At 46.8% G+C, this 22,537-nt stretch overlaps 2 protein-coding genes across 2 annotated transcripts in view; one reads left to right on the top strand and one right to left on the bottom strand.

The window, feature by feature from the left end:
- The window catches only part of LOC116824950 (uncharacterized), a 954,865-nt gene that overhangs the window by 287,857 nt on the left and 644,471 nt on the right, over window positions 1–22,537 (top strand). The gene's annotated exons all lie outside the window — the stretch shown is intronic.
- The window catches only part of LOC116838620 (butyrophilin subfamily 1 member A1-like), a 73,658-nt gene that overhangs the window by 20,618 nt on the left and 30,503 nt on the right, over window positions 1–22,537 (bottom strand). Inside the window, exons 4-5 of the mRNA XM_075072033.1 lie at window positions 12,313–12,594; window positions 4,204–4,320 (exon numbers count right to left, since the gene is read on the bottom strand). Coding sequence (XP_074928134.1) covers window positions 4,204–4,320; window positions 12,313–12,594 — 399 coding nt within the window. The remainder of the gene's footprint in view (window positions 1–4,203; window positions 4,321–12,312; window positions 12,595–22,537) is intronic.

Below are 22,537 nucleotides of genomic sequence, written 5' to 3'. Positions count from 1 at the left end.
AGTGTACCAGGCACTGGAATTCCTGGTTGGTGTCAGTGCTACAAGTACTAAGCTGGTAATTGAGCTTAGAGGAATTCATGCCGGTACCCCATCTTTTGGACGCTAAGGTTCAGAGTGGGGAATTGTACCATGACATGCTCCTACTGGACGCTAGATATACAAGGGAGCAATTCAGTCCAGTCTGGGCTGACAGTGGAAGAGAGCGTATACATACTCTGAGGTCCTGCAGTTAAAATAAGTTCTGTAAATCAGAAGGCCATCTTTTCAGGTAGCTGCTAGAGCTGCAAACTGTGGCAGCTGAACACACCGATTCCATGGCAGGACCCTAGTTAACTGCAGAGACAGAGGAAGACAGATGGCTGCTGCTGGTGGAGGAAATACCATCACTGGAATCACAGGTGGGAAGCAGCCCAAGAAGATTATTTGTTGAGGTTGGAACCTGAATCTGAAACCAGGGCTACTAGTTTCATAGGGCCCTGGGTTGGGAGCCAGTGGACCAGGGTGGGTCTGGGTCCACCTAACCCTTCCTGCACCTACCACTGGGTGCAGGGGCCAGCCCAGGGATTGGGTGCTTCTGTCTGAGATGGTGACTATTGGGCACTGCTAGTGGAGGCTAGAGCCACTGGTTGTTAAAGCCTCAGATTGATTGACTTTCACTGCTAGGTCTTGCTGCCCTGAGGCCGTATTGATTCTGGCCATGGGGCCTCACTGCCTTGAGAGCGAGGGCAAGGGCAGCCCCGTATATTCTGGGCACAGGGCCTCTCTGCCCTCCACACTCACCGTGTTTAGGTGCTCAGCATGATGGGATTGATCACATTTGGCTAACTGATTTAGTTGGGGATTGGTCCTGCTTTGAGCAGGGGGTTGGACTAGATGACCTCCTGAGGTACCTTCCAACCCTGAGATTCTACGATTCTATGTGGGATCCCCCATCTCCTTGTTATTGAGGCAGGAGTAATAAAGAGTTGTTATCTTGGAGTGTGAATCAAGGGCAGTAGAACTGTACTTGGTATAACTGATTGAAGGATTCACCTTCAACTTGCAAGGCAGGGGACATGGGCTCCAAAGCCTAGTGAGGCTGGCCAGCCAGCCAGCCAGCCATTTGATCCTTTATCTCTGCTGTGTAATAACAAGTTAATTTGCACTCAATTGAGAGTTTTGTTAAAGACCCCAGAACTGAAATCACTGATATTTAGGTCTAACTGTTGGACCTGCTTTGGGACAGTGCCTCTGATGTAAGGCACTGCCCAGTTTGCACCAGCCAGTGAGGCTCCCACACTCTAACAGCTGAAATCATGAGAGCTGTGTTAAATGGGAGAGGGAGGGACCTGAAAACATCCTGGTGGATTGGGGTAGCAATTGGCCAGCTGAGTGGCCAGGGAAGAGAAGCAGAGGGACAATTGTCTGGCAACGAGGAGTTGGAAGCAATTGCCTGGGCAGCAGAGCTACTAATGTGCCTGCTTACCTCCTCTCCACCCAGAGTGGGAGGTAAACTCTGCAGATCAGAGCTGGATCTAGCCATTTCACTGCCCCAAGCACGGCGGCACACCGCGGGGGGCGCTCTGCCACTCTCCGGTCCCACAGCTCCAGTGGACCTCCCGCAGGCGTCCCTGCGGATGCTCCACCAGAGCCGCGGGACCAGCGGACTCTCCACAGGGACGCCTGCGAGAGGTCCACTGGAGCTGCTTGCCGCCCTCCCGGCAACCGGCAGAGCACCCCTCCCGGCATGCCGCCCCAAACACACGCTTGGTGTGCTGGGGCCTGGAGCCGGCTCTGCTGCAGATGCACCTCTGGATACTGGGTCTGCACTGACCCAGAACAACAACTGAGAGTGGGGTGCAGAGAAGGGATGGGCATGTTAAAGGAACATTTGATTGCTGGACTTAAGAACTTGAGGGGAAAAGGACACTGCCTGAGTCTTTGGCTCATTGTTTATGTTTATGAACCCTGTCTGTGGTGTTTTCTCAAATTAATGCTGGGCTATTCCCCTCCTTTTATTAAAAGTTTCTTTCTGCATTGAGACTTTGTGCTTGCAAGAGGGAAAGTACTGCCTCTTATTAGGGCTTGGCTACACTAGAAATTTCAAAGCACTGCCGCGGCAGCGCTTTGAAGTGTGAGTGTAGTTAGAGCGGCAGCGCTGGGAGAGAGCTCTCCCAGTGCTGCTCGTAAACCACATCCTTTACGGGTGTAGCGTGCAGTGCTGGGAGCACGGCTGATTACACTGACACTTTACGGCACTGTATCTTGCAACGCTCAGGGGGGTGTTTTTTCACACCCCTGAGCGTGAAAGTTGCAGCGCTGTAAAGTGCCAATGTAGCCAAGGCCTTAGAGACACCCAGAGGTGGTATATAATTATCCCAGGTTACTGGGTGGGGGCTCAAGCTGGTTTTGTGTTGCATTGATAAAGAGAAACCCCTAGATATTGCACCCAGCCCTTGTTGCTGCCAGTTCCAACAGGCAGAATGTTTACAGGTGACAGTTCTAAAGGCACAACACAAATGATGAGCTGCCAAAATCTTAACAACTGGTTCCCTATAAAAAGTTCTGATTTGCGGGGGCCGGGGCGGGGGAGACATACTTGTGGGGCCAGGGACCCCTGCAGGGCCTGGGCCAATTGCCCCACTTGCGCCCGCCCTCACCTCTGGTGAGCCCTGGAGCTTGCAGCAGCCCCCCCCACACACACACACCTTGCCAGACCACTCAAAAAGCGGCAGCAGGACGACTTCTGAGCTCAGCTGAGCTGCCCAGCTGGTGCCGGCGGCTGGCCACACTGCAGCTGGGGGGAAGCAGGGGAGGAGCCCAGGGAGCCTCAGCCTCCCCAGCTGGGAATCCTGGGAGCAACAGGATGATCCAGCCCGCAAACTGGAGTTCTTTGCCCACCTCCTGGACCTTTAACAACCAGTTCTTCATGGAGATCTAACTTTAGCAACCGGTTCTTGAGAACCTGTGGGAACCGGCTCCAGCTCACCACTGTACAACACCCAGTTCCAGCATTCACAAGTACAAAGCACAGCTCCTCTCTGCTTCCCTGAATTACCTGCTTCCCTCCCCATTGGGAAATCATTGTAACAGACATTTCCCCTTCCTGATTCTTCAGATACTTGTAAATTCCCAAACAGCACTTCAGGCAAGAAAACCCTGGCTGGGACTTTCACTTGGGGGGTTGCACACCTGGTGCCCATTAATTTAAACAGAAATGGAGTATTCAGATCCCTTAAGCAGCTTTGAACACGCCAGCATTGCTAGAAATGGCCATATCACTGAAGGCCAATTTCTGCCCCTTGTGATCAGAGGAAAACCTACAGCTGAGCACTTGTAGCACAATAGAGAGTTTATTGCCCTGTCCCTGTAGCAGGATCTCAGGGCCTGTCTACACCTACAGCACTGCAGCTGCACCAGTGCAGATGCGCCGCTGGAGCGCGTATTGGAGACGCTACCTACGCTGACAGGAGAGCCTCTCCCATTGGGGTAGGTACTCCACCTCCCCGAGAGCTAGGTCAGGATCATTGAGTTGCTCACAGGTGAGGATTCCCCACACCCCCGAGTGAGGAATGTAGTTCTACTGACAGAAGTGTGCAGTGTAGATCCACCCCCAGGCTGAGCACGCAAGTTTCAGTGAAGTAAGTTGCCAGTGTAGACAGGCTCCCAGCACCGGCAGCTATGCCCCTTGTGGAGTGGTTTTCCTAGAGCTTAGGGAGAGCTCTCTCTCAGCACTGCTGCGTGACCACACTGTAAAGGAGGTAACCTCTCCATTATCACTACTTTCCCATTCGCAGCTCCTACTCATCTAGATGGGAAAGGGGAGGGGCATGCACAGACCGGGAGTGGGGGGCAGAACTGGAACCAAAGAAATCCCCTCTCTCTTCCTCCTTTCTGTTCATTTTTTCTTGCTAAGTTACAAAAGTCAGCACTCCAAGCCCAGGTCACTGAGCCCCCCACAGGTGTTTCAATATATGCAGGGCTGATCCCATGGAATAGTTCAGAATCCCATTCAATTGGGATCCTTTAGTGAGCGTTGAAGAGGTGAAGCCATTTGACACTTCTCAGCTCAAATGTGAAGTCATCATTTACCGTTCTCCTGCCACCTGTTGCCTGAAACTCTCTTGAACATTGAATCAAAGCCCCTTAATCCTGGTATCTTTCCTTTTGTTTTTCATTTTTCTCTCTCCCTCCACCCCAAATTCTCCCCTTTCGTTACTTCACCTGTTGCTCTGTGTCGACTCCAGAAGCAGTAACCAGCCAGGACCATGAGAACAGCCAAGAGAGCCAGGATCACCCAGAGAGCCACTTTCGAGGGATTGACCTTCGGGAAAAATGGCTCTGCAAGAGAAAGTGTCATTGACTTGGAAGCAAACACGTGCAGAATGAAGGCTGGACACTGTGACAGTGGTGACACTGTGATTAGTTAAAAGAATCTCACAGGGAAATACATCAGGACATGTGGCTCCTTTGTGTTTAATTATTAAGTCAATGAAAGTCCAGACTTCCTTCTTCTTACTGATCCTGGTTCGTTAATGGGAGGGAGCGTGTTGGAGATAGGGAGGGGGTAGGGTGGAGCTTTGCTGTGTTACATCTGTCCCCCATTGGCACAAATTCAGGTATCCCCTAGGCTGCTCTAACTGATCCCCAAGCTGCAGCCAGTGCAGACTGGCCCTCTGAATCAGAGACTTGTGACCAGCTCCTTGACACCCCCAACTCTTCTGTGCTCAGAGGGGCTCAGCCACATGAGAGAGTCTGGCCCAAAACATGTTATTGCAGGATTTTAATACAAACAAAACTTGAGCCGGGAGAGTCAGATTAAAAATTCCTCGAGATTCCTCTTCTCTGGGCCTTGGGGCGATGCTGATGACAAGGTCCTTGCTATGTGGTTGGTGCAGTGTATTGAAAACTGTGTAGAAATCACAAATTGTCACAAATCACAGTGTGGGGCCTCTGCAGTCACTCTGCACAGAGCCAGGTGGGCTATGTTCTGCCTCCCTGCCTCAGGGAGCAGCCTGCTTTGTCTATCTCTGTAATTAGAGAGAATTAGAATTCTGGATTCCTGGGAATAAAGCAGCATTACATTGCAACCTTCCAGGAAGAGTATTTGTTTTGTTTCTAACTCTCTGCTGGTATGCTGTGAACACAACAATCATGTGATACCATATGCTTATCAGCAGTGCAGCACTATGAGATCTCAGATGAACAGTGATTAACATATGCAACATCGTTATTATTAGAGTGATGAACTACTCATTCTGTATTAACAAAGTTATTTAGTACATAATAATACAGAAAAAATATTTACCTTTTTTCTAGAAATCAAGATGCTTTTTAGCTAAAAGTTTGTTTCTGCATGTTTTGGGCCTGATCCTTTAGTGTTAGCACTGCTAAAACTCTCATCAACCTGGTTATGCAGGGAAGGTATGATCTGTCCCACTGTGTGACTGTGAAATAAAAAACCACAATGTACATTCATGGGCGATGCTGGCTGTGGAGATCTCTGTTTATGGCCTTCTGAGCACTTAAGTACAAGTTACGACCTGATCCTCAATTATGACTTGGGAAAAACTCTCATTTAAGGCGACGGGATTTTGCCAGAGTCTGAACTGCAGGATGGGGCCCATAGCACAGCTCTCACATCGATGCGGAAGCCTATAGATTCAGAGTAAAAATTCCTCCAGAGTTCTCTTCCCTGGGTCTTGGAGCAATGGCTAAGTGGTTAGTGGTGTATATTGAAAACTGTGTAAAAATTACAAGCTGACACTTGAAATCCTGAGGGGATTCCTGGTCCTGCTTGCAGGCTAAAAGGCTCTTTTGGGAGCACGCATCTGGGTCCTCTGCACTCAGTCTGCAAGGAGCCAGCCTAGAGCAGAGTGGGTTTGGTTCTGCCTCTCTGCCTTAGGGAGCAGCCTGCTTTGTCTCTCTCTGTATTTGGCTGTGGCATGTTAGAGTTCTGCGTTTTTAGAAATAAAGTAGTGCTATGTTGCAGCGTTTTTGGAAAAGTGTTTATGTGTGGTTTCAACTCTCTGTGTGTGTGCTGTGAACATAATAATTAGAGGTCTTCAGATCATAATTTTGAGGATTTCAATAACTCAGTCATGGGTTAGGGATTGTTATAAATGTGTATGGGTAGGGTTTTGTGGCCTGCCTTGTGCAGGAGGTCAGACTAGATGATCATATTGGTCCCTTCTGACCTTATGAGGTCTATGAGTTATGAGTCTATTGAGGTAGCACTGGCATATCATAGACTAACCAGCAGTGCAGCACTTGAGGCCTCGATGAATAGTGCTTTACAAATACAACAGTCTTACTATTACTGTTACAGTGATGAAATATTCATTCGTAGTTATACCAGTTATTTGGTAGATAATAAGACATAAAATCGCAACCCTTTTTTTCCCTAAAAATTAAGGTGCTCCTAGGTAAGAATTTGTTTCAGCCAATTTTGGCCTCAACTTTATTTCTGTATTTTCAGATGTATTCTACGTAGCAATGCTCAGCATTCCAGGGCTCTCTTGTGCTAGTCAGGAAAAATGACTTCATTAGCCAGATGTTCATAAATACTCAGCACCCAGCAGCTCTCACTGAGAACAAAGGAGAATTCCCTCCCCCACCCCACTGAGAACTGTGATGGTCACAGCACACAGGAGCATTAGACAGAGACATCATAACTGTTGCTGGAAGGTTGCAGCATAATATAACTTTATTCCTTAGAATCTAGAACCTTAACCCAAGAACCCCACAATGGAGTCTCCGCAGCTGCGGAAACTGTCGGAAGCCTGCATCCAAAAGAAAGGAAAAAAACCATGGGCGGAGTTGTAGGCCAAGCTGGATGAGCAAGCAACTCAGAGAGGGGATTAGGAAAAGCAGAAAGCTTACAGGGATGGAAGAAAGGCGGATTACAAGGGAAGCTACCTTAGTGAGGTCAGAACGTGTAGGGATAAAGTGAGGAAGGCTAAAAGCCGCGTAGAACTGGACCTTGCAAAGGGAATCAAAACCAATAGTAAAAGGTTTACAGCCACATAAATAAGAAGAAAACAAAGAAAGAAGAGTGGGGCCGCTATACACTTGAGGATGGAACGGAGGTTAAGGATACCTAGGCTGGCAATATCTAAATAAGTACTTTGCCTCGTCTTTAATAGACTAGTGAGGGGTTTGGACGATGGGGGAGTGCAAACGGGAATGGGATAGGAGGTGGATATATACCGCGATCTGAGGTAAGGCCAAAATCGAACAGCTTAATGGGACAAATCGGAGGGACCGGACAATCTCCCCCAAGGATATTAAAGGACTGCGCGCGTGAAATTGCGAGCCCATTAGTGAGAATTTTAAGCAATCGGTAACTCGGGGTTGGTTGTGCCGTACAACTGGAGAATTGCTAACGTAGTTCCTATTTTTAAAGAAGGGAAATAAAGTGATCCGGGTAATTATAGGCCTGTTAGCTTGACGTCTGTCGTGTGTAAGGTCGAAAAAATTTTAAGGGGAGAAGTAGTTAAAGGACATTGAGGTCAATGGTAATTGGACGAATTGCAACATGGATTTACTAAAGGTAGATCGTGCCAAACCAACCTCATCCTTTCTTGAGAGGTGCGGGTTACTTAGACAAAGGAAATGCGGTAGATCTAATTTACCTCGATTTTAGTAAGGCGTTTGACACGGTTCCGCATGGGGAACTGTTAGTTAAATTGGAAAGATGGGATGAATATGAAAGTTGTAAGGTGGATAAGAACTGGTTAAAGGGAGACTCCAGCGGGTCGTATGAAGGGTGAACTGTCAGGGTGGAAGGAGTTATAGCGGAGTCCCTCAAGGATCGGTTTTGGACCGATCTTATTTAACTATTTATTACTGACCTTGGCACAAAGAGCGGAATGTGTTAATAAAGTTTGCGGTGACACAGCTGGGGGTATTGCTAACACGGAGAGGACCGGGATACTATTCAGGAAGATCTGGACCACCTTGTAAACTGGAGTAATAGTAATAGGATGAAATATAATATGATGAAAGTGCAGGTCATGCACATTAGGGATTAATAATAAGAATTTTAGATATACGTTGGGGACGCATCAGTTGGAAGCGACGGAGGAGGAGAGGACCTTGGGGTATGGTTGATAGCAGGATGACTATAGCCGCCATGTGATATGGCTGTTAAAAAGCAATGTGGTTTAGGATGCATCAGGCGAGGTATTTCCAGCAAGGAAAGGAGGTGTTGAGTGCCGTTATATACGGTGTGGTGAGACCCACCTGGAATATTGTGTGCAGTTCTGGTGTCCCATGTTTAAAAGATGATCAACTGGAACAGGTTCAGAGACGGGTACTAGGATGATCCGAGGAATGGAAAATCTGCCTTATGAAAGGATACTCAAAGAGCTTGGCTTGTTAGCCTGGCCAAAAGAAGGCTGCGGGGGGATATGCTTGCTCTATATAAATATATCAGGGGATTAACATTAGGAGGGAGAGGAATTATTTAGTTTAGTACTAATGTAGGCTGAGGAGAATGGTACAAACTGGATATTAGGGAGTTTAGACTTGAAATTAGACGAAGGTGTTCTAACCATTAGGGGAGTGAAGTTCTGGAACAGCCTTCCGGGGAAGTAGTGGGGGCAAAAGACTTATCTGGCTTTAAGACTAAGCTTTGATAAGTATATGGAGGGATGTTTATGATGGATAGTTTAATTGGGCAATTGATTTTGGATTATCGGGCAGATGTCTGCTTCAATGTGCTCGTGAGGGGATGTTGTGATGGATCGGAACTGAGTTACTGCAGAGTAATTCTTTCTTGGGTGCTGGCGGATGAGTCTTGCCCAACATGCTCAGGGGTTTAGCTGACGCCATATATTGGGTCGGGAGAGATTTTCCCTCCAGGGCGGTATTGGGCAGAGGCCCTGGAGGTGTTTTTCGCTTCCTCTGCAGCGTGGGGCATGGGTCGCTTGCTGGTTTGATTTACCCTACTCGCAGTTTGAGGTCTTTTCAAATCTCCCAATTTTGAGGATTTCAATAACTCAGTCATGGGTTCGGGGTTGTTATAAATGTGTATGGGTAGGGTTTTGTGGCCTGCCTTGTGCAGGAGGTCAGACTAGATGATCATATTGGTCCCTTCTGACCTATGAGTCTATGAGTCTATGAGTCTCTAAGGTAGCGGGCACAATTCATCCCACTTTGTTTTACATAACACCATGACATACTACACCCCATATAAAACACTGAACCCCCATGTTCACCACTGTTATATGGTTATGATATGTTTTGTACAAAATATGCCTTGTGAAGTATCATTTGAAATTCATAATTTACTGAATATCATTGTTCTGTTAAAGCGGGTACGTTAACATTGTATGTGGAGCTATGAGATTTTACTATGTTTATAAGTGAAATATGTTGTAATTCTGGGGAATGCCCACAGACTAGCTCCTCAGAGACAACAAAGAACTGATGACAGGTGATGGAAAGCTATTAACTGCTGAGGCAACCATTTGCCATCAGGGGGACTGTAAACAAAAGATATGCATATCCTCCCCAGTGACATCTCAAATGTCACATACACAGATGGTGCAAACAAGAAATTTACAGTTCTCCTGATAAGACTCTTTGAATCTCACATATACAGGGGACTGTTTTGTTTACACCCCAGTGGGGAGTAATCCTCGAAGAGAGGAGGAGGGTATAAAAAATAGACAGTGATCTTCACATTACTTCTCCTCCCCCCTCTCTGCTCACAGCAATAAGATTGCTTGAAAGTCAGTAGAAACATCATTGAACAGTGGGGGAGAGGGTGAGGGAGAGTTGGTCCTAGCTGGAAGACTTTCCAGTTAGTTTGGACTGCAGTAAGTTTTTGGGTGTGAGAAACCTTTTTGCTTTCAAATCTTACTTAGCTTGGTAAAGTTTAAGAATTAGTTTTTGGTTTTATTTTTTATTTCTTTTTAAACCAGTTCTGACCTTTATGCCTTATCCCTTAAAATCTATCTTTCTCTAGTTAATAAATTTGTTTTATTGTTTTACCTAAACCAGTGTGTTTTGGTAAAGTGTTGGGAAATCTCTACTCTGGTTAACAAAGGCACCAGCAGAATCATTTCCTTTGATGAAATAACTGACTATTAATGAGCTTGCGTTGTTCAGTAATGTGCTGGACACTACAGGATGCACATTTCTGGGTGCGAAGCTGACGAATTCACTCTATATGTAGTTCATACGTGGCTGGGAAAGCATTCATGTCACTTTGCTGGGAGTGACTTTACATGCTAATGGCTGTGTGTAACAGGCACCCTGGGCTGAAGAGTTAAAGGGACACAGCAGTTCAACAGTCCAGAATGTACCCTTGGGCATGTCACAAACAGGACTTTACTTCTTAGAATCCAGAACCATAACTCACAAGAACCCAAACCAGAGAGGGGAGGCTGCTCCCTAAGGCAGTGGGCACCTTGTTTTACGTTTGCTTGTCTATAGGAACAGTTAGTGTACGGCAGGCTGGGATGTAAATCCACCTTACACTAGCCTGCTACGCACTAACTGGCTGTGTGCACCCTGTGACTGTGCACCACAAGTTCCCACGTGCATTTTGATCTGTTCCCATTTCAAAACAGGGTAGAACAAAGCACACTGCAGAATTACCACTGTACGTAGCATGGTCCACATGGACAGTACAGTATGTGGCAGGCTAGTGAGAGGCAGATTTACACCCCAGCTTGCCACAAACCGTTTCTGTAGACTCACAGGATTTTCTACAGAGCCCTCGGGTCTGTGAACAGGACCTGGCAAACACCCCTCTCTTAAAGTGATAGCTTGAAATTCCAACACAGTCCTCATTACATCACAAGAACAAAGGAGAATTCCCTCCCCCACCCCTACTGAGAAGAATGATGATTGCTGGTGTGACATTATACCCCATATTCTTTATGAAAATACACTTATGGTATGGATATGACATGACTGAAATGTACTTTATGCAGTATGGCCCCCGTGAGGTATCATTGGAAAGGTTATGATTTACTGAATATGATTATCCCATTTGTATCCATGTATCATTTTTGTATCTGAAGTTAGGAATCTTGACAATGTATCTATATTTCAACTATGCTACTTTGGGTGACAGCCACTGCTAACACTTCAGGTTCAACAATCGAGAAGCCAGACAGGGCTGATGGCCCATCAGCGAGGACAATGGACTGTGAAAAGTCTTGGCCTTCCTGCAGATGCTCCATACTGCCACTGATGGACACTGTGATGCTACAGAGTCAGATGACCTGGTCACTTGATCCTAACCTCCATTTTGGACTGCTGAACTTTTCCACTGGGGGGTGGGAAATCAAACAAAGGATTCCTGCCTTATCAAAATCCTATATAAGATGGGGGATGGAAACAATCAAGGTTCTTGTCTCCTCTGCCTCCCCACCCAAAGAGACAGTGAAAAACATCTGGAAACAAGAACTGGAGGGTCCGGGGAAGAGAAGAATTGCTTGACTCAGGCAGGAAAGATTTCTGGCCTGTGAAGGAATCTACCTAAGACCTACCTCTATCTAGGGTGAGGAATTGCTATATTTAACCAATTTCCTTAGTGAATCTAGCTTAGTTTGTGTGCTTTGTTTTATTTTCTTAGTAGTCTGTTTTGTTCTGTTTGCTACCTCTTTAACCTCTTAAAATCCATCGTTTGTAGTTAGTAAACATATTTCTTGTTTATAATATAACCCAGTTTATACAATTTTAACTGTATGTGGGGGGAGTTGTGGATACTTTCCTCCACACTGAGGGAAAGGACGAATTTCATATAAGTTTGGGTTTCCACTCCAAGGGAGGTGAACACCTGGGGCTGTGGCAAGTCTCATCACAGCTGAGTACTGAGCTATTATGAAAATGTGGCCAATGGTGTCCCAGCCTGAAAGGTGCTAAATACCCTCAGCTGGTACTGGAGTCAAAGTTTATGTCTATATTGCAATTAGACACATGCAGCTGGCCTGTGCCAACTAACTCAGGTGCGCTGGGCTCAGGCTAAGGGGCTGTTTAATGGCAGTGTAGATGGACTTAGGCTAAAGCACGAGCTCCGAGACCCTCACATGGTCCTAGAGCCTGGTCTCCAGCCCGAGCCTGAATGTCTGCACTGCCATTTAACAGCCCCTTAGCCCAAGCCCTTTAGCCTGAGCCGGCTGGCATGGGCCACCAGCAGGTGTCTAATGGCAGTGCAGATACATCCAAAGAGGATTGAGGTGGTTCAGGACTTTCCAAGATGTGGTCAGCACCTTGAAGGTTCAGGCCAATACATAGGAGACACAATGATAAATACTCTCTGCTCATGTCTGCAGCATCTCGGTCTATCCATGTGCGGCACGGACAGGCACTGACCTGCTATGGAAATCGCTGATTCTCTCTCCTGGTTGAGTCGGGGGTTCTTGACACAGCAGGACACTTTTTGGTTGGACTTTTCTGTTAGAACAATGGCAATCTCTGTTTGAAACAGGCCATTGGCCTCTGGGGTTATTTCTTCAGAGGCCGATGGTAAGATCTGCCCCTGGTGATCTCTCCACTGAGCCTTGGGCTGTGGGTACCATCCGGATGATCGACACACCACCCGGATCCCTCCGTCCTGATGTCCCTCCACAGAGATGACAGGAGCAGAGCCCATATCTACAGAAGAAATAAATGAACTTGTGATAATCCTAGAGTGCCCAGTAATGAGCCTAAAGCTTTATTACACTGTTATCAAAAGCCATTTCTTATTAAACTAATAATCAGATGTGAGTTCATGAGTGTGGTTGGTCAGTTAATCTGGCCAGATTAATATTTGATATGCAGTGTAACCCTTCTGCCCCTCTGAGTTGGCAGCAACAAGGGCCAGGTTCAGTATCCAGCGGTTCCGTTTCAATAACACAAGGCATAACCGGCTCGAGCCCCCACCATGACTGAGACACTTACATACCATACCTCCTGGGCGCCTCTAGGAGGCATACTTCCCCTCTCGCAAGCACGGAGTCTGGTGTAGCAAAATCTTTTTAATAAAGGAAGAGATCAATGCGGCATCCCATTGGAGAACACCAACAAATCGAGTTATAACACAAACCATAACCACCCCCCTCGTAATTTGGCAATGTCCTTTCCTTAGGTCTTAAGTCCAATTCACTCAAGTCCAACCCAATTCTCTGGTCAATGCCACCCAGATTCAAGAGTCTATCTGTAGAGTCCCTCCCAGCCTGGGTGAAAGGGGCACCTTACGTTGGTCCAGGGCCAACTGCCCTGCCTCTCCGTGGGTTCTGCTTCGCGCTTCTCCACGAACTGCTCCGCTTTCCAGCTTGTCCACTTCTGCTCCTCCGGCCGTCCTCACAAACTGCTCCGCTCCACCAGCTGCCTCGTGAGTGCTCAGGTGTCCCTGCAACTGCTCGGCTCCGCTCGCTCTGTGGGCTGCTCCACACGCCCACAGCTACTCCGCTCTGCCAGCCGCTCCACTCCACCAGCTGTCCTGTGGTCTGCTCCAGCCATCCCCATAAACTGCTCACATCGCCAGCTGCTCTGTTCACAGTATAGCTTCAGCTCCCCACTAGTTAGCACAGTACTCGTGCTCCCAGCTCAGTAATTTCAGCTCTTTTTGTGATTTCAGCTTTATGTGATCTCAGACATAGTAGGGGGCCACTGGTAGTGCACATTAGCCAAAGTGGTTCAGCTCAGCAACCTGTATCTAGAGTCTTTAAGGAATAAAAATCAACTCTGACATTCCACAGTGGAGAGAGGGGGGGTGCAACTGGTGCTTCTAGCTCCACAAGGAGCCTGCACACCAGGCACAAATACCTGTCCCCAACCTCTCTCTTGCTGTGAAATGTCAGAGTTGATTTTTTATTCTTAAACTCTAGATACAGGTTGCTGAGCTGAACTCACTTTGGGGCTAATGGTGCACTACCAGTGGGCTCCCCTACTATGTGCTGAGATCACTAAGAGCTTAATCACAAAAGAGCTGAAATTACTGAGCTGGAGCACTGGAGTACGTGCTAACTGTGGGGGAGCCTGAAGCTATACTGTGAAGAGCAGCTGGCGGAGTGGAGCAGTTTATGGGGATGGCTGGAGCAGACACAGGACAGCTGGTGGAGTGGAGCGGTGGCAGAGCGAGAGTTGCTTGGGGCGTGTGGAGCAGCCCACAGAGCGAGCGGACGAGCAGTTTGCAGGGACACCTGGAGCAGCTCACGAGGCAGCTGGTGGAGGGGAGCAGTTTGTGAGGATGGCCGGAGGAGCAGAGTGGAGCAGCTGGTAAGGCGGAGCAGTTCGTGGAGAAGGCGGAAGCAGAACCCACGGAGAGGCAGGGCAGTTGGCCCTGGCCACGTAAGGTGCCCCTTTCACCCGGCTGGGAGGGGACCTCTACAGATAGCTCTTGAATTCTGGGGTGGCAATGACAGAGACTTTTGGGTTGTTGGACTTGGAGTGATTGGACTTAAGACCCTAAGGGGAAAAGGACATTGCCAAATGTACTTGGGGGGTGGTTATGGTTTGTGTTATAACTCTGTTTGTGGTGTTTCTCCAATGGGATGCCGCATTGATTCCTTCCTTTATTAAAAAGATTTTGCTACACTCAGACTCCGTGCTTTCGGAGAGGGAAGTATTGCCTCTAGAGGTGCCCAGGAGGGTATGGTATGTAAGTGTCCCAGGTCACTGGGGTGGGGCTCGAGCCGGATTATGCCTTGTGTTATTGAACGGAACCGCTGGATACTGAACCTGGCCCTTGTTGCTGCCACTCAGAGGGGCAGAAGGGGTTACATTTTTGGGGGCTTGTCCGGGATGGGGCAGGCGTGGCTATGCAAATATTGAGATTTCGCCTTCCAGACATTCTTTCCACACTTCCCATACTTCACAACCAGATGTCAGGGTCAAATATTTGAGATTTCGCATTCCAGACATTCTTTCCACTTTCCCATACTTCCCACCAGATGTCAGGGTTCAGCTCATCCTGACTCTGCTTACATCTTCCCCAGCCGAGAATTTGTCGTCCCGACAAATCACATTCCCTACTATAACCTACTGGTCCTCCAAAGGGCCTCAGATAGCCCACTTTAGCTTCACAAACCTGTGTTGCTAAATGTATTGGCTCCTCACTATCACCCAGGTGCATCATAAGTTAACCGTTTCACTGGTCTTATTACCTCTGTCTCACCTATTGAGAATCTTGTTACTGGGGTAAGGGGGACATCCTCTTGAGGGATGGATGGGGAGGTTTCCTGTGAGTTCCCCTCGGATACTGGCATAGGCCCCTGCATTTCTAGTTCTAACAGTGGAGGGTCGAAGGTGCTCAGGTCATCTTCCATCTGTGTGTCACCACTGTCCAATAACCTGTGTATGTCATCACACGGGGGTCCCACCAGTGGCTCAGGAGTGTCAGGAATGGTTCGCATTCCAGACATTCTTTCCACACTTCCCATACTTCACCACCAGATGTCAGGGTACAGCTCATCCTGACTCTGCTTACAGCAGTAAAATTAGTATTATAATAGGGCTTTTTTACGCACAAATTTGCTCCAGTTTAGTTAAACTTGTTTAGTTAATCAAGTGCAAATTCCTGTTTGGACACTCTTAAATCAAGAAGGAATTGACTCAAGATAAATCAATATCCCTTGGGGTAAATTTGTTGTCTGTAGCGTTTGTGTTTGTGGTGTGCTTGCTGCTTGACTGAAATATACCGTGTGGTCTGTTTGTTTGGGAGACCATGTGTGTATGCTGATCCTAGCGGCCTGCTAGACGACTCTGAGAGCTAAGAGCTTCTTGAGGAGGCATCCAATCAACCTTTAACCAGAGGGCGGGACTACTCAGGAAGAGCGGGGCTTTAAAAAGCCCGCCCTTAGCAACCAGAGGAGCTAGCAAACAGGGGAGTTTGGTGAGGAAGTTTACAGGGGGAGTGTGAGCAGGGGCTAGGTACACCTAACATTCTTTGCACTTAAAGGTCAAAACATCGCTTGATAAAAACAAAGCACCAACAAGGGAACAAGCTTTGGGAGTAAAAAGATAAGGCAGGCAGAAGTCCAGCAACAGAGTGGGAGCTACCCAGTTTATTGCAACCAATGCAGCATGTATGATTACTTGCCTTATGGGCAGTGGAGTATGTGTGCATTTGGTGCAAGGAGCTCCTGGCCCTCAGAGACCATATATGGACTCTGGAGACAGGGCCAGCTCCAGACACCAGCCTACCAAGCATGTGCTTGGGGTGGCACCTTGGGACGGGGTGGCGCTCGAGGTTTGTTTTTGTTTTTTTCGTTTGGACAGGCAGCACTAGGGGGGCGGGGACTTGAGCGGTGTGGTGCTCGGCAGAGGTGGGGACTTGGGTGGCGCAATGCGATGCTCGGGGAGGCAGGGACTTGGATGGCGCGATGCTACGCTCAGGGGGGTGGGGACTTGGGTGGCGTGACGTGAAGCTCAGGGAAGCGGGGACTTGGGCGGTACGGTGCAGTGCTTGGGAGGGGCAGGGGGCTTAGGCAGTGCAATGCGACGCTCGGGGGGGCAGGGACTTGGGCGACGCGACGCTTGGGCGGGGACTTGGGCGGCATGATGCAACGTTCGGGGGGGCAGGGACTTGGGCAGCATGATGCTCGGGGAGGGGTTTGGCGGCGCTAGCGGAGGTGGGGCGGCGCTCTTTTTTTTTGCTTGGGGTGGCAAAAATGTTAGAGCTGGCCCTGTTTGGAGACAGGGTGGCTGAGCTGGAGGAGCTACAAGAGACAGAGATGTACACAGATGAGACTTTCCAGGACACAGTATAATGGTCCCATCCCTGGTCTGACAAACTCTGTGATGTTGAGGGGGATGAAAGCCTCAGGGAAGGAGAACATCCAACTGGAGCAGAAGGAAATGATCCCATAGTTGGGACCCTCCTCCCAGATGATGTCGTGGTATCCTCTTGACTGAGGTTACTTCTCCAGGGGAGGGAACTCCAGTTATTAGGAAGAGACAGGTATTAGCAATGGGAGATTTGATCATTAGAAACATAGATAACTGAGTCTGTGATGATCGGGAGAACTGCATGGTGACTTGCCTGCCTGGTGCGAAGGTTGCAGATCTCTCAAGACATCTAGATAGGCTTATGTGTCGTGCTGGGGAGGAGCCAGTGGCTGTGGTACATGTAGGTACCAACGACATGGGGAAAGATAGGAGAGATGTCCTGGAGGCCAAATTTAGGCTGCTAGGTAAGAGATTGAAGTCCAGGACCTCCATGGTGGCACTCTCTGAAATGCTTCCCATTCCACCCGCAGGGCCAGTTAGAAAGACAGAACTGCAGGGTCTCAAGGCGTGTATGAAACGATGGTGTAGGGAGGAGGGGTTTAGATTTATTAGGAACTGGAGAAGCTTTCGGGAGAGGGGGAGCCTATATAGGAAGGATGGGCTCCACCTAAACCAAAACAGAACTAGATTGCTGGCACTTAAAATTAAAAAAGTCGAAGAATAGTTTTTCAACTGAGGGCTGGGGGGAAGCTGACAGGTACGGAGGAGTATGTGGTTCTGTTATCCCTTAGGGGAGGATCTATAAATGGAGATTCCCTATGTCCTAATAAAGAGGAGAGAATAGAAAATGGTACAATAAAGGGAGGATCTGATGAGAAACAGTCAAATGAAGAAAAGTCCCATTCAATTATGTCATGCAATAGGGGACAGCCATAAAATGACAAGTTTTAAAAATGCTTGTATACCAATGCTAGAAGTCTAAATAATAAAATGGGTGAACTAGAGTTGTCATAAATGGATAGGTAGGTAAGGGTTAAGTTTCTTTTACCTGAAAAGGGTAACCGAACACCTGACCAGAGGACCAATCAGAGAACTGGATTGTTTAAAGTCAGGGGCGGGAATTTGTATACCCGGTGTCTTTGTTGTTTTCTTAGCTATGAGGAAACAAGTCTTCTTCTAATTCTCTCCTATATACTTCTTCTACATCTGTAAGTACCCAGGAACCGCAAAGTAATTCAGAGCTATGATGGTCTTTGGGGTGTATTTACCTGTATGTAATTTGTTGTGGCTGGTTTAATTGGGCTATCTTTAAATCAGACTGTTTCTTTATATTTTCTTATAAGCAAGAGCCTGTATTGAGTTTCTTAATGCAAGATGATTGTTTTAATATTTTCTTTTTTTTTTTCTATAGTTTGTCTTTTAAAACCTTGTGAAAGTTCTTTTTCCTAGGGAGCAAAGGGAAAAAGCCAGGCTGTGGGCTATTTTCCTTTTTGGGTCCAGGAAAGAGCAGACACGGGGAAAGAGACGAAGAATTCTCTCTGTTCTCTGTGGTTACAGTTTTCCCTCGTTCCTGGAGCAAGGGGGTGGCAGAGCCCAGCTGTGGGTATTTTGCATCTCCATTGTCCTGAGGAAAGCAGAAAAGCTGGTTTCTTGGGTCACACAGGTTAGCCGCGAGGCAAGCCTGAGAAGAGGGGGAAGGAGTTATTTCCCCTGCTTTAGCATCCAAGGGATGGGAATCTGGGTGTCCCACCAAGGGAGGGTTGGGGACACCAGAGAGGGAAAGGGGGAGGTCAGGCCCCCTGAAGTAAATTACCTACCTGACCTGGTGGCAGCCCAAATACCCAGCTGGTATGAGCTTGGGGGAGTTTCAGGTAAGCCCCCAACACTTTTGGACGCTAAGGTCCAGGTTGGGACAGGACCAGGCTTTGGACGCTAAAGGTCCAGGTCTGGGACTGGGAGCTAGATACCACAAGAAGTGCTAGTATTAAATGAGGATATTGATATATATAGGCATCTCATAAACCTAGTGGAATGAGATAATCATAGGACACAGTAATACCAGGATATAAAATATATCGGAAGACAGACAAGGTTGTGGTTGGTGGGGAGGATGGCACTAATGTGAAAAAACGCATAGAATAAATGAAGTAAATCTTAAATGAACTAAATTGTACTACAGAACCTCTATGGATAGTAATTCCATGCCCTGAAAAATAAAAATATATCAGTAGAGCTATATTCTGACCACTCTGACCAGGAATGGTGTTAGTGAATCTGAAATGCTCAGGGAGATTACAAGACTATTAAAATAAAAAAATCAGATAATAATAATGAGGGATTTCAACTATCCCCATATTGACTGGATACATGTCACCTCAGAAAGGAATGCTGAGATAAAGTTTCTTGACACCTTAAATGACTGCTTCTTGGAGCAGCTAGTCCTGGATCACAAAGAGGAGAGGCAATCCTTGATTTAGTCCTAAGTGGAGCATAGAATCAAGTCCAGAAAGTGGACCACTGGGTAATAGTGACAATAATATAAAAAAATTTAACATCCTGTGGTGGGAAAACTCCACAGCAGCCCACATTGTAGCCATTTAATTTCAGAAAGGGAACTACACAAAGATGAGGAGGGTAGTGAAACAGAAAATAAAAGGTACAGTGCCAAAAGTAAAATCCTGCAAGCTGCATGGAAACTTTTTAAAGATACCATAACAGAGGCTCACCTTAAATGTATACCCATAAAAAACATAATAAGGAACCAAAAAGAGCCACCGTGGTTAAACAACAAAGTAAAAGAACAGTGAAAGGCAAAAGAGACACCTGTAAAAAGTGAAAGATAAATCCTAATGAGAAAATAGAAAAGAGCATAACACTCTGGCAAATGAAGTGTAAAAATATAATTAGAAAGACCAAAAAAGAATTTAAAGAACAGCCAAAGACTCCAAAAGTAATAGCAATTTTTTTTCAAATACATCAGAACGCAGGAAAGCCTGCTAAACAACCAGTGGGATCACAGGACAATCGAGATGCTAAAGGAGCACTCAAGACAATAAAGGCCATTGTGGAGAAAACTAAATGAATTCTTTAAATCAGTCTTCACTGTTGAGGATGTGAGGGAGATTCCCAAGCCTGACCATTCTCTTGGGTGACAGATCTGACGGTATGCACCCAAGTGTTCTGAAGGAACTCAAATGTGAAATGCAGGACTACTAACTGTCATCTGTAACCTATCATTTAAATCAGCTTCTGTACCAAATGACTGGAGGATAGCTAATGTGACACCAATTTTTAAAAAGGGCTCCAGAGGTGACCCTGGCAACTACAGGCCAGTAAGCCTCACTTCAGTACCAGGGCAAATTGGTTGAAACTATAGTAAAGAACAAAATTGTCAGACACATAGATGAACATAATTTGTTGGGAAATAGTCAACATGGTTTTTGTAAAGGGAAATCATGCCTCACCAATCTACTAGAATTCTTTGAGGGGGGTCAACAAGCATGTGGACAAAGGAGATCCAGTGGATATAGTGTATTTAGATTTTCAGAAAGCCTTTGACAAGGTCCCTCACCAAAGGCTCTTAAGCAAAATAAGCAGTCATGGGATAAGAGGGAAGGTTCTCTCATGGATTGGTAACTGGTTAAAAGATAGGAAACAAAGGGTAGGAATAAATGGTCAGTTTTCAGAATGGAGAGAGGTAAATAGTGGTGTCCCCAGGGGTCTGTACTGGGCCAGTCCTATTTACATATTCATAAATGATCTGGAAAAAGGGGTAAACAGTGAGGTGGCAAAATTGCAGATGATACAAAACTACTCAAGATAGTTAAGTCCCAGGCAGACTGCAAAGAGCTACAAAAGGATCTCACAAAACTGGGTGACTGGGCAACAAAATGGCAGATGAAATTTAATGTTGATAAATGCAAAGTAATTGCACATTGGAAAACATAATCCCAACTATACATATACAATGATGGGGTCTAAATTAGCTGTTACCACTCAAGAAAGATCTTGGAGTCATTGTGGATAGTTCTCTGAAAACATCCACTCAATGTGCAGCAGCAGTCAAAAAAGCAACAGAATGTTGGGAATCATCAAGAAAGGGATAGATAATAAGACAGAAAATCATATTGCCTCTATATAAATCCATAGTATGCCTACACCTTGAATACTGCATGCAGATGTGGCCGCCCCAGCTCAAAAAAGATATATTGGAATTGGAAAAGTTTCAGAAAAGGGCAACAAAAATTATTAGGGGTATAGAAGGGCTTCTGTATGAGGAGAGATTAACAAGACTGGGACTTTTCAACTTGGAAAAGAGGCAACTAAGGGGGGATATGATAGAGGTCTATAAAATCATGAGTGGTGTAAAGAAAGTAAGTAAGGAAGTGTTATTTACTCCTTTTCATAATACAAGAACAAGAGGCCACCAAATGAAATTAATAGATAGCAGGTTTTAAACAAACACAAGAAAGCATTTTTTCACACAATGCACTGCCTACCTCTGGAACTCCTTGCCAGAGGGTGTTGTGAAGGCCAATACTATAACCGGGTTCAAAAGGGAGCTAGATAGATTCATGGAAGATAGGTCCATCAATGGCTATTAGCCAGGATGGGCAGGGATGGAGGTGTCCCTAGCCTCTGTTTGCCAGAAGCTGGGATTGGGTGACAAGGCATGGATCACTTGATGATAATCTGTCTGTTCATTCCCTTTAGGGCACCTGCATTGGCCACTGTCAAAGGACAGGAGACTGGGCTTGATAGATCTTTGGTCTGACACAGTATGGCCGTTCTCATGTTCTTATTTAGGATTGTCCACACAGAGCTTTGCACTAGTTCATCAAAACCAGTGCACATGTATGTGTAGACAAGCATTAAATTAATTCACAAATAAAAAACCTTGTTATAGGGGATTTCAGGTTGCTTGGCGGTGCCATGTACCCTTCCAGAATAAAGTTGTGAATAGCAGAAAACTGGTACAACTGAAAGCCAGGAAATACACTCAGGCCATGTCTACACTGCAAGTTACAGTTCAGTAACTTGCTCGCTCAGGGGTGTGAAAAATCAAACCCCGCCAAGCGCAGCAAGTTTGGATGCTGTAAAGCGCCAGTGAAGACAGGCTCCAAGCATTGGGAGGCACCCGGAGCTATTCCCCTCACTGAGGTGGATTACACAGAGCACTGGGAGAGCTCTCTCCCAAGCGCTCATGGAGGACCACACTGTCAGAACAAAGCGCTGCTGCGACAGTGCTGCCACGGCAGTGCTTTGAGGTTTTTAGCCCGTTTACACTGGCAAAGCACTCCAATTTGCTGGCCCAGAGAGGTGAAAAATCACTCCACTGAGTGCAGCAAGTTTGAGTGCTTTAAAGTGGTAGTGTAGACAGGCTTCAAGCACTGGGAGCCACACTCCCAGCGCTCGTAGCTAATCCCCTTGTGGAGGTGGATTACCAGGAGCACTGAGAGAGCTCTCTCCCAGCACCAAAGCATATCCACACTCGCACATCAAAGCACTGCTGCGGCAGCACTTTGAACTTATGAGTGTAGACATAGCCTAAGTTCTGGTCTACCCTACGTGTTTAAACCGATTTTAGCAGCATTAAACCGATTTAACGCTGTACCCGTCCACACTATGAGGCCCTTTATATCTATATAAAGGGCTCTTTAAATTGGTTTCTATACTCCTCCCCGACGAGAGGAGTGGCGCTAAAATTGGTATTACCATATCGGATTAGGGTTAGGGTGGCCGCAAATCGATGGTATTGGCCTCCGGGCGGTATCCCACAGTGCACCACTGTGACCGCTCTGGACAGCAATCTGAACTCGGATGCAGTGGCCAGGTAAACAGGAAAAGCCCCGCGAAATTTTGATTTTCATTTCCTGTTTGCCCA

The sequence above is a fragment of the Chelonoidis abingdonii genome, chromosome 13 (assembly GCF_003597395.2).
Source record: "Chelonoidis abingdonii isolate Lonesome George chromosome 13, CheloAbing_2.0, whole genome shotgun sequence".
Lineage (NCBI taxonomy): Eukaryota > Metazoa > Chordata > Testudines > Testudinidae > Chelonoidis > Chelonoidis abingdonii.
The sequence above is the reverse complement of the archived record's forward strand: the minus strand, read 5'-3'. Positions and strand labels throughout refer to the sequence as shown.